This window comes from Anopheles arabiensis, chromosome 2 (genome assembly GCF_016920715.1).
Source record: "Anopheles arabiensis isolate DONGOLA chromosome 2, AaraD3, whole genome shotgun sequence".
NCBI classification, from domain to species: domain Eukaryota; kingdom Metazoa; phylum Arthropoda; class Insecta; order Diptera; family Culicidae; genus Anopheles; species Anopheles arabiensis.
Window position 1 is genome coordinate 52220459 of NC_053517.1, and position 13067 is coordinate 52233525.

The following is a 13067-nucleotide window of genomic DNA, read 5'->3' on the forward strand; positions in this document are numbered from 1 at the left end:
ATTACGAACATTAGAAAATTTAACATTATCACAAAAACCCAATTAAACATAGGAATGGCTTCATTAGTTGACGATATACTAATGACTCGATGCTTGAGAGTACTTGAGATTATCGCGTACTTCCATATCACATTAACGTAATACCTTTCTTCCATTCTCAAAACAAAACAAGTAAATCTGGTACGTATTTAGTTGTTTTGGTATTAAATAAGATAAGTTGTTCCCTCAATTAGCTGTAGTAAACGTTAATAGTATTAAACAAAACAGCAATAACTCACCCGGGCAGTTTCACGTGTTTCGGCATTGTCCTGAACGCGATTTCTTCATCAATTTCATCTGGTACCATGGTTTATTTTAGAACTTGCGTTTTGCATTGCTGACTTTTCTATACACCATTATTTCTGTTATCCTCAACGTTCAAACCTTGCCCGCACACGTATGTGGCAAACCATTCTAGCAACTGCGGCATTGTGGCCTTTAAGTTTCCATGACTTGTCGAATTGTATATACAAAAAGTTTTCCGCTCGGCAGTTCTATCGACAGTAGCTCTGCCCCCTGTGTAATGATGATATTATTCGAAATATTTCTCGTTTGCTATAATTCTTCGCGCCACTAGCCCGAGTTAACCAAGTTTAAATCCAACGGCTGGAAGCCAGTTCTACAGTTGCTACAATCGCGATTTGCCCTCATTGACCAAATTAATATTTTACTTTACGTGAAAATGACGATCTAAAGTGTAGATTTAGGTAAGGATGTTGTTTCGCGGCCTTTTAAAAGCATTTTTAATACGGGCGAAGAAATTGCTATTTGTTGGCAGCAGCAAAATTAAAACTATCTTTCAATTATTGTGCAAAAGTTTGTCAACGGCTACTAGACGTACGTTTAAATTAACACCTCACTTTAAAGCCGTTTCTTTCAGTCAGCACATAATCGCTGCGTCCTGCGGTTAGATAAGGCGTTCGCTAGTTTTCTACTTGCTGCCTGAACTGTCTGTGAACGGCGTATAAGAGTTGTCTTATTACTTTTACTTATTGCTTAACGCGGTAGAGCTCTCGGTGTGGTCTGTTGGATTTCTTGCATGGCTGGCTTCCGGTAGGTCGTTTGAAGTAACACATCCACTGCCGCTAAACGGTACTGGGTCAGAACTTACCTGATGATGCAACTGTTGAATATTGAGTTGCGTATTTCCTTCCATACCGCCGCTGATTGACGATGGTGGCGAGGCAGTGGCCAACAAGCCAGTGTAAAGATCGTCGAACGAGTGTGTCTGACTACTCAGCGACGAAGAGATGCCATCGAACACAGACACCGACGAGGCCGGACTGTCGGCCGTGCCAGGGTAGAGTATCGATCCAACTGATGAGATAGGCGTTCCATTCTGCTGTAACCGCTGCTGTTGAATACTCTTGCTGGAAGGGGTTCCGATCGGTGGTTGCTGCGGTCGCTGCAGCTCATCGCCACCAATGCTTACGCCACCGGGATTGCCTTCTTCCGGAGTGCCGACTGATGGTGATACCATCCCTGCTGCGATGTTATCACCTCCTGCAGATTCGCAAGTCATTTTCATATTGCTACTGTTGCTATTGCCACCCGGTGCGTTAAAGTAGTAGTTGAAATGTTCGAGCGATCCCAGATCCTGTTCATCTGTTTCCTGGTCGCCCACACTAACTATCGGTTGCTTCGTTCCAAACAAGTTATCTAAGCAAAGGTGAAAACAGGCGTAAAGATCGCACCGACAAAAAAAGGCGTGTAAAAACGCACGCAACCCCATAAAACCGATCCAACAAAGAACTTCCCCACGTACTATAGTCATGACCCTCGCTGTTTTATCCCCTTTAAATCATGCTCGAACAGGTTAGTTACCTCCGAATTCCCCTTTCAGTTGCTGCTGTTGTGACTGTAGCTGCAAATCTTGCATCTGTTGCTGCAGCTGCCCAAGTTGATACTCTCGCAAAAGCTCTTGGCGTCCATCGATGAGGCCAGCAGGTCAGCCGATGCAGATGAACTGCTTCCGCCCGAGACTCGACTGTCCATGAAATCAGTTAACGCAACACCGGCCCTGGTGCCTGACCCGCTGCCCGACCCTATCGATCCGGAACCGGGGCTGAGATCAGAAAAATGTGGCTGAGTGTCCTGAGCCGGCTGTTGCTGACGATGATGCGTCATGTGCTGTGCCTGATGCATCATGTGCTGCAAGGATACGGTGCTCGGCGTAGCCTGAGCTCCCAATATGCCCAGCCCGGTCGAAGTGGGGGGCGATGGTGCCGGTATGGCTGTTATTTGAATGTCGTGTGTAAAGTTTTGCGCTTGCTGCCGTCGCATCTTCGACTCGTTGATGCTGTGTATGGTAACCTATGGAAAGATAAAATAAGCGTTAACACCAACCACATAGACACGAAAATTACAATGAACAAAACATTTACCTCACTGTTAAGCCGTTGGCCCGGTTGTAAGTTTTGCAGGAAGGCAAGATCGTCATATCGTGTTCGAGTGCCAATGGTCCCGGTGGGCAAGTTTCCAAGGCTGTTGCCGTTGAAGAATGCGCTCGGTGCTTCATCGTCGCAACAGTGTGTGGCCAAGCTGGTGGATGCATCTGCTCCACCAAGATACGAGAGAGCGTGCGATCGTTCGGAACCAATGGCACCAGTTGCACCCTTTGACAGGATTGACGCACTACTGCTGCCCCCCTGATAATATCCTGACGAACCCAGCATACCGGACCCATAAGCGTTGCCCGGACCTACGGGTGCTGAATGCAGCAAATCGGGCCCCGCCAGATTGTACTGACTGAACGACGAATAATGAGATTCACCCAGTCCCGCACCGATAGTGCCACTTGCCGACGGTGAAGGCGCAAACATGTCCTGACCGGTGGTTCCATTCATATGTTGCCAGCCCCTGCCGGATGACGTAGGCAGACCGCCACCTTGCTGCAGTGAGGTTTGTTTTTGCTTCTGTGCATTTTTCATTTCGCTGCCGATGGCGGACTTGCATTTGCGTGGTCCCATGCTTTCATCTAACGCGGCGGAAGAATATTGCTGCAGGTAAGGCGGCACACCAGTGCTGCCTGGAATGATTGTGTTAGCACCAGACGACACGGCAGCAGTTACATGCGGCGCCGTTCCGCCCGGCTGCTGCATGGCTCCGTGTGTCGGAGGCATAATTCCATTCTCAACCAGGTAGGCTGCATTGAACGGACGGAATCCGGTCGCTTCCGGAGGGGCCCCGCCGGACAACGCATGATGGAGTGCAGGGTTGCGTATCGTAAACATTCCATTATCATTCTTGAATATCGTAGCCGGTTGATCGTATCCAAGCGTCATACGTGCGCCTTGCACGTCCGGCATCGTTCCCGCACCAGGGGGACGCATTCCAGCACCACCGGCACCCATTGGGCCGCCGTGGAACATTGGATTCCGTAGCGTCACAATGTTATTTCCGTCCGTTAGCTTCCTACCTGCCTGCCCCTCAGTAACGGAGGACACAGAAGCTCCGCTCGGGGAAGGCATCTGATCCACTTGATCATGGTCTTTGTTTTTGTTCTTGCTGCGTCGCTTGTTCCGTTTCTTACGATCATTGGCACCTCCTTCCGGCAGTGGGGAAGACTGCTGTTGCTGTTGCTGCTGCTCTTTTCCTCTCAATTTTCCTGTGTTAACCATGATCACCGACTCCTGTCCGACGGCCGGCACGGATAAGGGCGACATTGGATTCACGACAAACATGCCAGGATTTGGTGCACCGGCACCAACACCAAACGAACCAGCCAGCATAGCAGGCGTTGGATCCATCGGAGGCGCAACCGGTTTCATTGGTTCGGTTATCTTCCGAATTGATTCGCGCTTCAGACGTAGCGCTTCCGACTGTATGGCGTCCAGTCGCGTCAATGTAATACCGGGTGGAAGATCCAATCCCTCCGCACGGATGCCACGTCTCAGCTGATCCATAAGACTGTTGCTCGCGCCAGACCCATTGCTAGATGCACTCTCATCGATCGTTGCATTGGAAGCCACATTAGGTTGCCGTGCCTTGTTGTTACATTCCTTCCCAGGGCCAGATTTCGACGCAGCCGCGTTGTTGCTTGAAGCGTTACTTACATTCGTCGCCTTTTGATTCGCAATCTTCTCTTGCTGTGCCTGGGCCTGCACCTTTGCCTTCGTGGCTTTGGCGGCGTTTTGTAACAGCTGTGACTGTATTGTAGCCTGGGCCTGCTCGAGCTGGCGTATCATTTGCTTTCGCTGGCGGTTTGACAGACCAGGACTATCTAGCAGGGCACTGATTTTCTCCACCATTGCCTGCGCCGGCGTCTGCTTCTTCGGTCGTGATTCTGTTTCATTGCCATTCGCCGTACAACTAACACTTTCGACGTCATCTCGCTTTTGCTGTTCTTTGAACGCAGTGCCTACTGCAACTTCCCGCTCCTGTTTGGTAGCTTTCTTTTGGGTGGATTTTTTCTCTTTTTCCATGGCAGTCTTCTTTGTTTTGTCATTGCCTAGCGATTGGACTGCAATTGCAACGGCCGGTGTGGATTCTTTTTGTATCGTTTTTGTTTCTTTCGCTTGCTCGCACGGCTTCGACTGTGACAGAGCGTTCTGAGAGGATATACTGTTGTCAACCTTCGCCGGAGCTATCGTTTTAGCTTCTTCTTCTTCCTCGAACTCTTCCTCCTCCTCCTCAATGTCCGTTTCTGAATCATCCATATTGAGCAACCGGAAAGCGTTGTTATCGAACTCGGGATCAATGAACGATTTGGCAGCCTTTTTGCGAACAACGGGTTTCACAGACGATTCCACGGACGATGGATTCTCTACTGCCGAAGCAGTCTGTTGCGATTGACCCTTGGATTTTTCCTTGTTAGATGCTTTTTCGATCGTACCGTTATCTTCTTTGAACGATTTTTGCGTTACAACTGCCGTTCCCTTTTTCTTCGCTTGTGTTTCCTGAGGTTGACTCTGCTTTGCTTGAACCGTGCCCGCCTGCTGTTCCTGTTGCGATGTCGCCTGTTGCTTTGATTGAGATTTGGGTTGCTGTTTAACCCCGGATGCACTTCCACTGCCACTAGATACGACGGAATCTTTGCTTTGCTTGCGGTTCAACACCTTGGCACTGGACGCAGCCGACTTTTGTTTTCTTTTTGAGGTCGGTTTGCACTCTTCGTCGTCGCTGTCTAACAAATTTAGACGTGCGACAATCTCGTCAATCTCCTCTATTAGCTTGTCCTTTTTGCGTTCCTTTTTGCCGTTCTTACCCTTGCCCGTGTCAGCAGGCGTCGTCGTGGCAACAGCCAATGCCTTTCCCTTGCCTCCCTGTCGATCTTCTCCGACGGGTGCCGGTTTCGCAGTAACCTCCTTCTTAGCAGGCTGACTATTGAGGGACGCATTAGCTTTGCCCTTGCTCCCTGGTGCATTACTAGTTTCTGTTGCCGTTTTGGGGTTCTTCTGCATCTCCAGCAAATCTTTCTTCACCTTGTTTGCCAACGAAAGCATCTCCGGATTACTCTTGCGATCTGTCTGCAGGTTTTTGATCAACTCAACGCTTTGGCGCAGCATGCGCTCCTGTATGAGATCATTGATCGATATCGTTTGCTGCTGCTCCTGTGGCTGGCTTTCTAACTTGCCCGCCCTTTTCTTTGATCGCGATGATCGTTTGATTTGATCACTGTCTTCGATCTGCACCGTGTCAAGCGGCTGCTGGTATAACTGGTCGACATATTCTTGAATGAGGCGTTTTTCCTGCGGACTAAAATCAGCAAATGGATCCTCGGCCTTTGGCATGCTCTGCCCGGCACTGTTTGCCAGCTTTGCTTTCTCCGTTCTCGTAGCGCCCATCACTGAAGCCGGAGAACCACTGGGCTGCTGACACAATTTTCTTGGCTTCTGATGTTGATTAATACCATCGCCCGCTCCAGCTGGATCATTGATTGGCACAATCTGACCATTGACGAATGTGTACAAAATTTGATCCTGATCGGGTGAATCTCCCTTTGCCGTTACCGTCACCTGTGGCTCGGTATGGGGCAAAAAGGTACGCTTTATCGTAACCATCTGACGAGAAGCGGCGTCGTTACCAGCCCCTTGTTGGAGCTGTTGTTGAAGTTGTTGCTGTTGTTTTTGTTGTTGATGTGGTTGTTGATATTGTGGTTGCTGTTGTTGTTGTTGTTGTTGTTGTTGTTGTTTGAGATGTTGAAGATGGTGATGGAGCATTTGATCTTGCTGCGGGTGCATCTCGTCCGCGTGATGCTGCCGTTTTTGTTGGAAAAGGCTCAGCGTTTCCTGCAGTTTTGCAATAGTGGTAGAACGTACATTGTTGTTCGTTTTTCCGGCTGCTGTTAATGTTGAAGGTGGCGGTGGTAGCATTGTACCAGGCGGTACCCTTCGTCCCCCCTGTACATCCTCTACGGCAAGGGATTGGGCAAGTTTTTTTGGTTGCACTGCATGTTGCGGTGGTGGACAGCATGGTGGAGGGGTTGGGAATGCTTCCAGCTTGAAAATGTACTCGGGAATTTCGGTGCGTATGCTGCTAACGAGCACATTTATTGCCGCATGGAGCTCATTCTTTTGCTGCCGATATGTTTGTATTTTAAGCGGCAATTCTTTGCGCTCCTTCTTGCTCAATCCTATCTGATCTTGTAGAAGCTGCTGGGTCTTTTGCTCTTGCTTCTGACAGTCGTAAAACTTTTGTCGCAACATTTCTAGCTCAGCAATCATTTTCAGACCTTTGTTCAGCTTAACCTTCTTAATCGTCTCCGCATCTTTTGCGACTGTCGCCGACACTGTCGTTGCCGGTTTTGTAGCTGGTACGGGCTTTTGAGCGTTTTTATCCACCGACTGGATGCGGTTAGTTTTGCCACCTCCTTTCGACGCGTTGTTTGGAGCTTTCGCACAGTCATCCCCTTCGATATAACGCAGCAGATTATCGATCGATTGAAATCGATCCTTGCTCGGGGCTGCAGCAGAGGTGGCAGTTTTTGCCACTGTCTTTTTGTTTGCTTTTTCCGTAGAAGTTTTAGCGTTGCCACTAGCTGAAGGTACTGTGTTGTGTGTAGGACACACTTTGCTTCCCCCTCCCGACGATTTTTCCGGACCTTTGGAGGAATCATCTCCCTCGATAAATCGCAATAGATCATCGATTGATTGAAATCGATCCTTACTGGGCGTCGTTGCAGCAGCTGCAGCAGATTTTACTGTTTTCTTACTTCCTTTTTCGATAACTGCCTTACCGTTGCCATTGGCCGAAGGTACTGGGTTGAGCGGGGCAGATGCCTTACCTGGCGCAACTGTCGTTGCGGCAGAGCTATTGCTGGCCGTAGTTTTAGTGGAGAGCGCTTTAGACTCTTTTGTCACTGCCGCACCATCGGTAGGGGCAGGTTTTTGCTGCAACTGTTGCCTCTGTCGTTCTTCGTTGAAAATTTTGTCATTCATCATTTGCTGTTTCTGGAGCTTTTTCCGTAACTTTTCACGTGTTTCGTTCGTCCTTTGATTATGGTTACACTCCTAAAAAAGACAAATTAAAGAAAAAAACACACACATTTAAGCATGAATCTCTCTATGAAGCATCTATAGCTTGAAACTAACTAAACATACACTCTGCCCGAACAGCGTACAGTAGTAGCAAACGCAGGACCCTTCCGCCTTGTCTCCGCCGGTTGCGCCAGTGGGTGGGGTTCCACGATGGCACGATTTTTTGTGCTCCTCTTTCGTATGCGTTGTTGCGCCGCCACTGGCAGATCCTGATGCCGCTGAGCCGGCCGAGGGTTTGGCTTTTGCAACAGTTCCCGCTTTTGTGCCTCCAGCATGCGAAGGCAATCCGCAAGGGCAAGGTTTACTACTACCGTGCGTTTGTGACGTTGCTCCTGCTGCTGCTGAAGACGCCGCACTTGGAACCGCACGAGCACCATTGCCAGGTTGCTGCTGGGTCGTCGCAGGTAGTGGCTTCGCTTTCATCGCTGGCCCATTTGCACCACATGCTGCTTCCTGTTTCGAGGACGATTTCGTTGCTGCATTGCCGACGGCGGGCGGTATTTTACTGGCCGCCAATTTGGCGAAGGCTGACAGCTTCGCCGGTGTAAGCAGTTCTTCATTCACATCCATTGGCACTGGCGCAACGGTTGGCTTTGGTGTGTTGCCGTTTGCTTGCACACCTGCCGAGGATGTTGAGGGAGGTTGTTTCGAGCTCTTATCATTCAGTGCTGCTTTTGATGAAGAAGTAGGTTGGGCCGGTGCCGGTGTCTGACTTTTAGTTGACGGAGGAGCTAACTCAACATCGACTGCCATCGCTCTTTTCTCTCCCGATATCACATTTTCATCTTTCGATTTTTCAACCTCTAGCTGCCCATTTACGACAACAGCGGGGGTGTCTGGAACGGCACCTTGCACATCCTGCTTGAGTGAGGATGCTTTAGTCACATTACTTTCTATGCTCAAGTTAGGTTTCGAGGATTCCGGGGTGCCAGATTTTGTGGTGCATGAATCATCGCAGTTCAGCAGCTTGCATGGGCTGCGCTTTCCTCGCCCTTTTTCCAGCAACATGTTTCGTTCCTTTAGCAGTGCTTTTAGCTCCATTTCCAGCATGCTGTAAAAAATGAAAGGGAAATGAAATATAAATAACGAACCGCTAATAACGTTACTGTAGAACGTACTTCGTGCGCTGGGTCCACGAGTCTCTGGCGGAAGTGTCCAGTTGTTTGGATAACATTTCCGACTTGGAAAGAAACTCGGTCACACAGGTATTGCAAGTACACGTACAACCACTGCTTTCATCTGCAATCCCGTTCGAGATGCACGCATCGCCTATTGGTTCAATGAAGGACGAAGCTGCTGCTGCTGCGGCCGCTGCCGCAGCTGCGACCGATGCGGCCGAAGTAGTAGAAAGTGAACAGGAGGAGGACGACGACGAGTTCGAACTGGACAGGCAGGATGAGGGAGGATGACGACGAAGACGTCGACGATACGGAAGAAGACAGGGTTGTTGGGCACGGTGCTAGAAGGGCAGCATTCGATTCCAGCTTCTGCATCAAGCTCTCCCGCATTCGGCTCGGCGAAACGGATCTTTCCCGCTCCCGCTCGAAACATTCCAGATCGAAGGCAATGTCGTTCTCCTTAACCAGGAAAAACTTAGTAAAATACTGATAAAGGACATTCCGCGGCGGTGCCTGGGTGTCGAGTATGAACCATTCAGCCAAATCGGACGCGCGCGTCTTGGGCAGATTGAGGGCCGAGTTCTGCAACGACCAGAACATATCGACGAACAGCAACGGGTGCATCTGATCGTCTATTTCTTCATGCCAGCGTTTGTTAACGTTGTCGCAAAACTTGCGCAGTGAGTTTCGCGCCTTCGTGTTCCAGTTTCCCTTCATGATACGCCGCGGTTCTTCGCTTACCGGTTTGTAGGTCTGAATCAGCAATCGGGACAGATGGACAGGATAGTTCATGGCGATAATGTTCACTGCCACCCGACATGCGATGGACGAGCAGGGCGCTGCCTGGAAGGAGCAGAATCGCGACGGTTCCAGCGTGCTCCAGCGGTACTGCACTCGCTCGGGCAGATGCTTGAAAATGGCCCACGCAATATGGTACAGCTCTTCATCTTCGCCCAACGTTTCCACCAAAGGGTAACACGACGCCGTGTCCTGTACGATCTGCTTATCGTCCTTTTTCGATTCGTTTTTCAACATCGCACTATGTTGCGGAGAAGACACCTTTGAGCAACCGTTGGGCAGTCCCGTTTCGCCGCTAGTTAATAGCAATGATGACAACAGTTTCTGACTGTTGGTCGCCGAATCATCCTCATCGCTGTTCGGTACTTTCTTTCCCTGGGTTTCGAGCATCATCTCGATCATGTTTGCGCACGTACACATGCGATATCGCTCATTGATTTCCTTTTTGGGGCGGAATGTAAATATTCCACCTCCTATAATGCAAGTGAGACATACGCATACGCTACAAAAAAAAACCGAAACAGTTAACGTTCGTGTCGCTGTTGCTCCCCCCTCTAGAATATACTTACATGTTGTGCGTGTTTAATGGACGATTGCAGCCGGGACACTTGACGTAATCGCATACGTTCGACAAGCGTGAACTTACCCCCCGGTATCCACTTCGTCTTGAGGCAGTGTACCACATACTCCCACACGAGCTGCCTATTCTCCAGCGCTAACCATTCCGAGATGGAACGTTCCGGCTTTTCCAACAGTTCCGGCGATTTGGGCGCGTAACGCGATCCCCGGATGGCCTGCAGCAACGTGTGCACCGTGCTGATACGGTTTCGCCTCTCGCAATCTTCCGGCGAGCGGTGGTAATCGTACAGCAGGGGCCAAACATCGGCCCAGGACAGCGAAATGTCCGTCATTTCCTTGTCAAACTTCAAGAACCGGCCGACCAGCTCCTGATACTCGCGCTCGGGTAGCGACCCGCGCAGCCGGAGCATACACTCGGGCAGTATGCTCTGGACTTCATAGTAAAAGTACCGTTGAAAAATGCGCTGGTTTATCAACCACCAGGTGAGACCGAACTTGCCCAGATGACACTGTTCCAGGACGTTCAGCAGCGGGGCGACGGTTCTTGCCGACTGGCGCAGCTTCTTGTATCCGTTCACAATGTAGTTCAACACCTCCGGAGCATTAAATTGACGGCTGCCATCCTCCGGACTCTCGGTGAACAGATCCTCGAACCCGACACAGTACACCTGCACAATTGAGCGGAGCTGAAAGCAAAGTAACTCAAAGAGCTGGTGCGGATCCCGCGTGCTCAGCACGTTCGTGAGCATCACGAAGGCCATCTCGTTCGACAGCGGCAAGTTGGATGCGAGCGACATCTGGATCATGTTCTGTTCAGGATAATGCGCATCCGTTAGCCACTTCAGCGACGATTTGCTCATCAGCTCCATGTACTGATTGTACAGTGCGTTATCCTCGGACCTATGGAGAGACAATGAAAACCAACCGATATGATTAGCCACTCGTGAAAAAAGAAGCAAAGGCAAGGCAATCACATACTCCGGTATCAGGTCGTAGTACTGCTTCATCAGAAGCTGCAAACGGTCCCAAAGAGAGTTGTACTGACAGTCTTCTGCGTACAACTTCATCACCACCTCCCGCGAAACGATGCACATGCGGCAGCAACAGTTCAGCGGAAACAAATGTTCACTGTGATCCTCCTGCTGCTGCTTCTGCTGCTGCTGCTGCTGATCAGCCTGTTTCGGATTATGGCATTCGGATGAATCGGATTGTGCTTTGCAAACACAGTCATTCTCCGAAGTAGTCGCATCTTGTTGTTTTTCGTGTTCGTCAACGTCGATCACCGTCTTCTGTATCAGCAGCTCCACGTACTGCTTCAGACTGCGCCCGTAGTGACAATCTCCCGTGCAGGCATCCTTCGGTGCCGGACCGTTGTCGACGGTAAGGGGTGAACCCTCGCTGCCCTCCTCAATAGGTGTCACTCCCGAGGTGGACACCGTGCTGGCAGTGCCACCGCCGCCGCTTTCCTGCAGTAAAATAGACATTTTCGCACAACCTGCTTTCTATTTTCCCGTCTATTTCACGCCCTTTTCTCAGTCACTTGCACTTGATGTTAATATTACGGGCCGGTATAAAACGCGAGGTAACTTTGTTTCGAGGTCCTCCAACTGCTGTACCGCACACACGCACTCGCACGCACAACTGCACAGTTTTCACATCGGAAAAGGTGCGCACCTACACTTTACGTCGCGTTTAGTCACGAAACGAAGCGGTAAACGAACGCCGCTCAATCTTTCTCGAGCAAGCCCGATTCGTTACTCAATTCAGTCGCGACCGGCGGGGAGAATGCTTGAAACAATTGCCTCTAAAATAACACCGCTTGGCTGAAAGTGACAATCTACCATAAAGTTAGTTGATCCGAAATCACCAGCAAACAACGTGTATTGAGAAACAGGATTGGCGAATGGGATCAGGTTGCCATCGACATCCCGTTTCAGTGCACTGCAATCTGACATAAGCTTGCAGTATTTATGAAAACTGACAGCTAGCATCAGTTCAATACATCGTCTGCATGAAAACAAAGTTTCAAAATAATCGCAATATGGCAAGAACACCACATGAAATATCACGAAATGGTGAATAAATAGCATTTCAATTCCAAAATTTGCCCTTTTCAACAATATCTGATGACATTGATTATGATGTGCGTTGAAAGCAGCCATGACAGTTTACACTGTATTTATGACCCTACCGCTTCCACCCAGGTGCGCAAGAAAACTCAATTGTCAAAAAGGCATTTGACGCGGGTAGGGTTTGCACTGTGGAAGATCGTTTGGCCATTATTCCTAGCACATTGTTTAGCAACTAGTGATGGGCGCCTCTTTCCAAGCGATTTTTTTCGTCGATAAGTTATAGGCTTATTACACTGTTTGACGACCCAAAAATTCTTTCGCGACAATTTTTTAACTGTGCACTGACCAGCGAAATGAAAGCACCGACAAACCGACGTGACACTTCGAACAAAATGAGCTTCAAAAGTTGTCTCCTTATTTCAAATGAAAATACGTTAAACATTAGCGCCATCTCTATAATGATTCGCTTACTTCACTGACACAGAGAAGAAACTGCTAAACCCCCTTTTTGTTTTTCTTTGCAAATTCCAATGCGTATTGTTTTATGTACTTCTCACATCTTTTGCATTGATTTGAAAACTTATAAAATGATTTCCCAAGTGCCACAAATCCACTAAACGACCACTAAACGGCTTCTAAACGACTCAAGTTCTCTACCTAAACGGAATATAGAAAGACTTCGTTTAACAGACGGCAAACGACTCATGCATTCTAAAAATAGCAACAAAGCTGGTGGCGCTCTCTGTTGGTGGGATACCCTAACCAGTTGAGCTTCATCGCTTGGAGGAGAGCTTTCTCATTTCCTCTGTACTGTTGTAGGGTTTCGCATTGAAGTTATGCATCGCTAGAACTAGAACGGCGATACGATTGTTTAAATACTAAACTCCAATGGAAACCACCAGCACTGAAGCAAGTGAGATTTGAGTAATGGTCGTTGGTGTTGATACCCACGCATCTGACCACACGACCATTCAAATAGATTT

The 13067-nt window shown here is 49.1% G+C and overlaps 1 protein-coding gene across 1 annotated transcript; it reads right to left on the reverse strand.

Moving 5' to 3' along the window:
• Positions 1–330: 330 nt before the first annotated feature.
• On the reverse strand, positions 331–11935 carry LOC120908406. The gene is given in 9 exon segments (XM_040319366.1): positions 331–1698; positions 1864–1929; positions 1932–2352; positions 2424–7490; positions 7572–8568; positions 8636–8793; positions 8795–9931; positions 10003–10912; positions 10991–11935. Coding segments are annotated over 9 exon segments (9936 nt in total). The 5' UTR covers positions 11497–11935; the 3' UTR covers positions 331–1024.
• Between the last annotated feature and the right edge of the window lie 1132 nt (positions 11936–13067).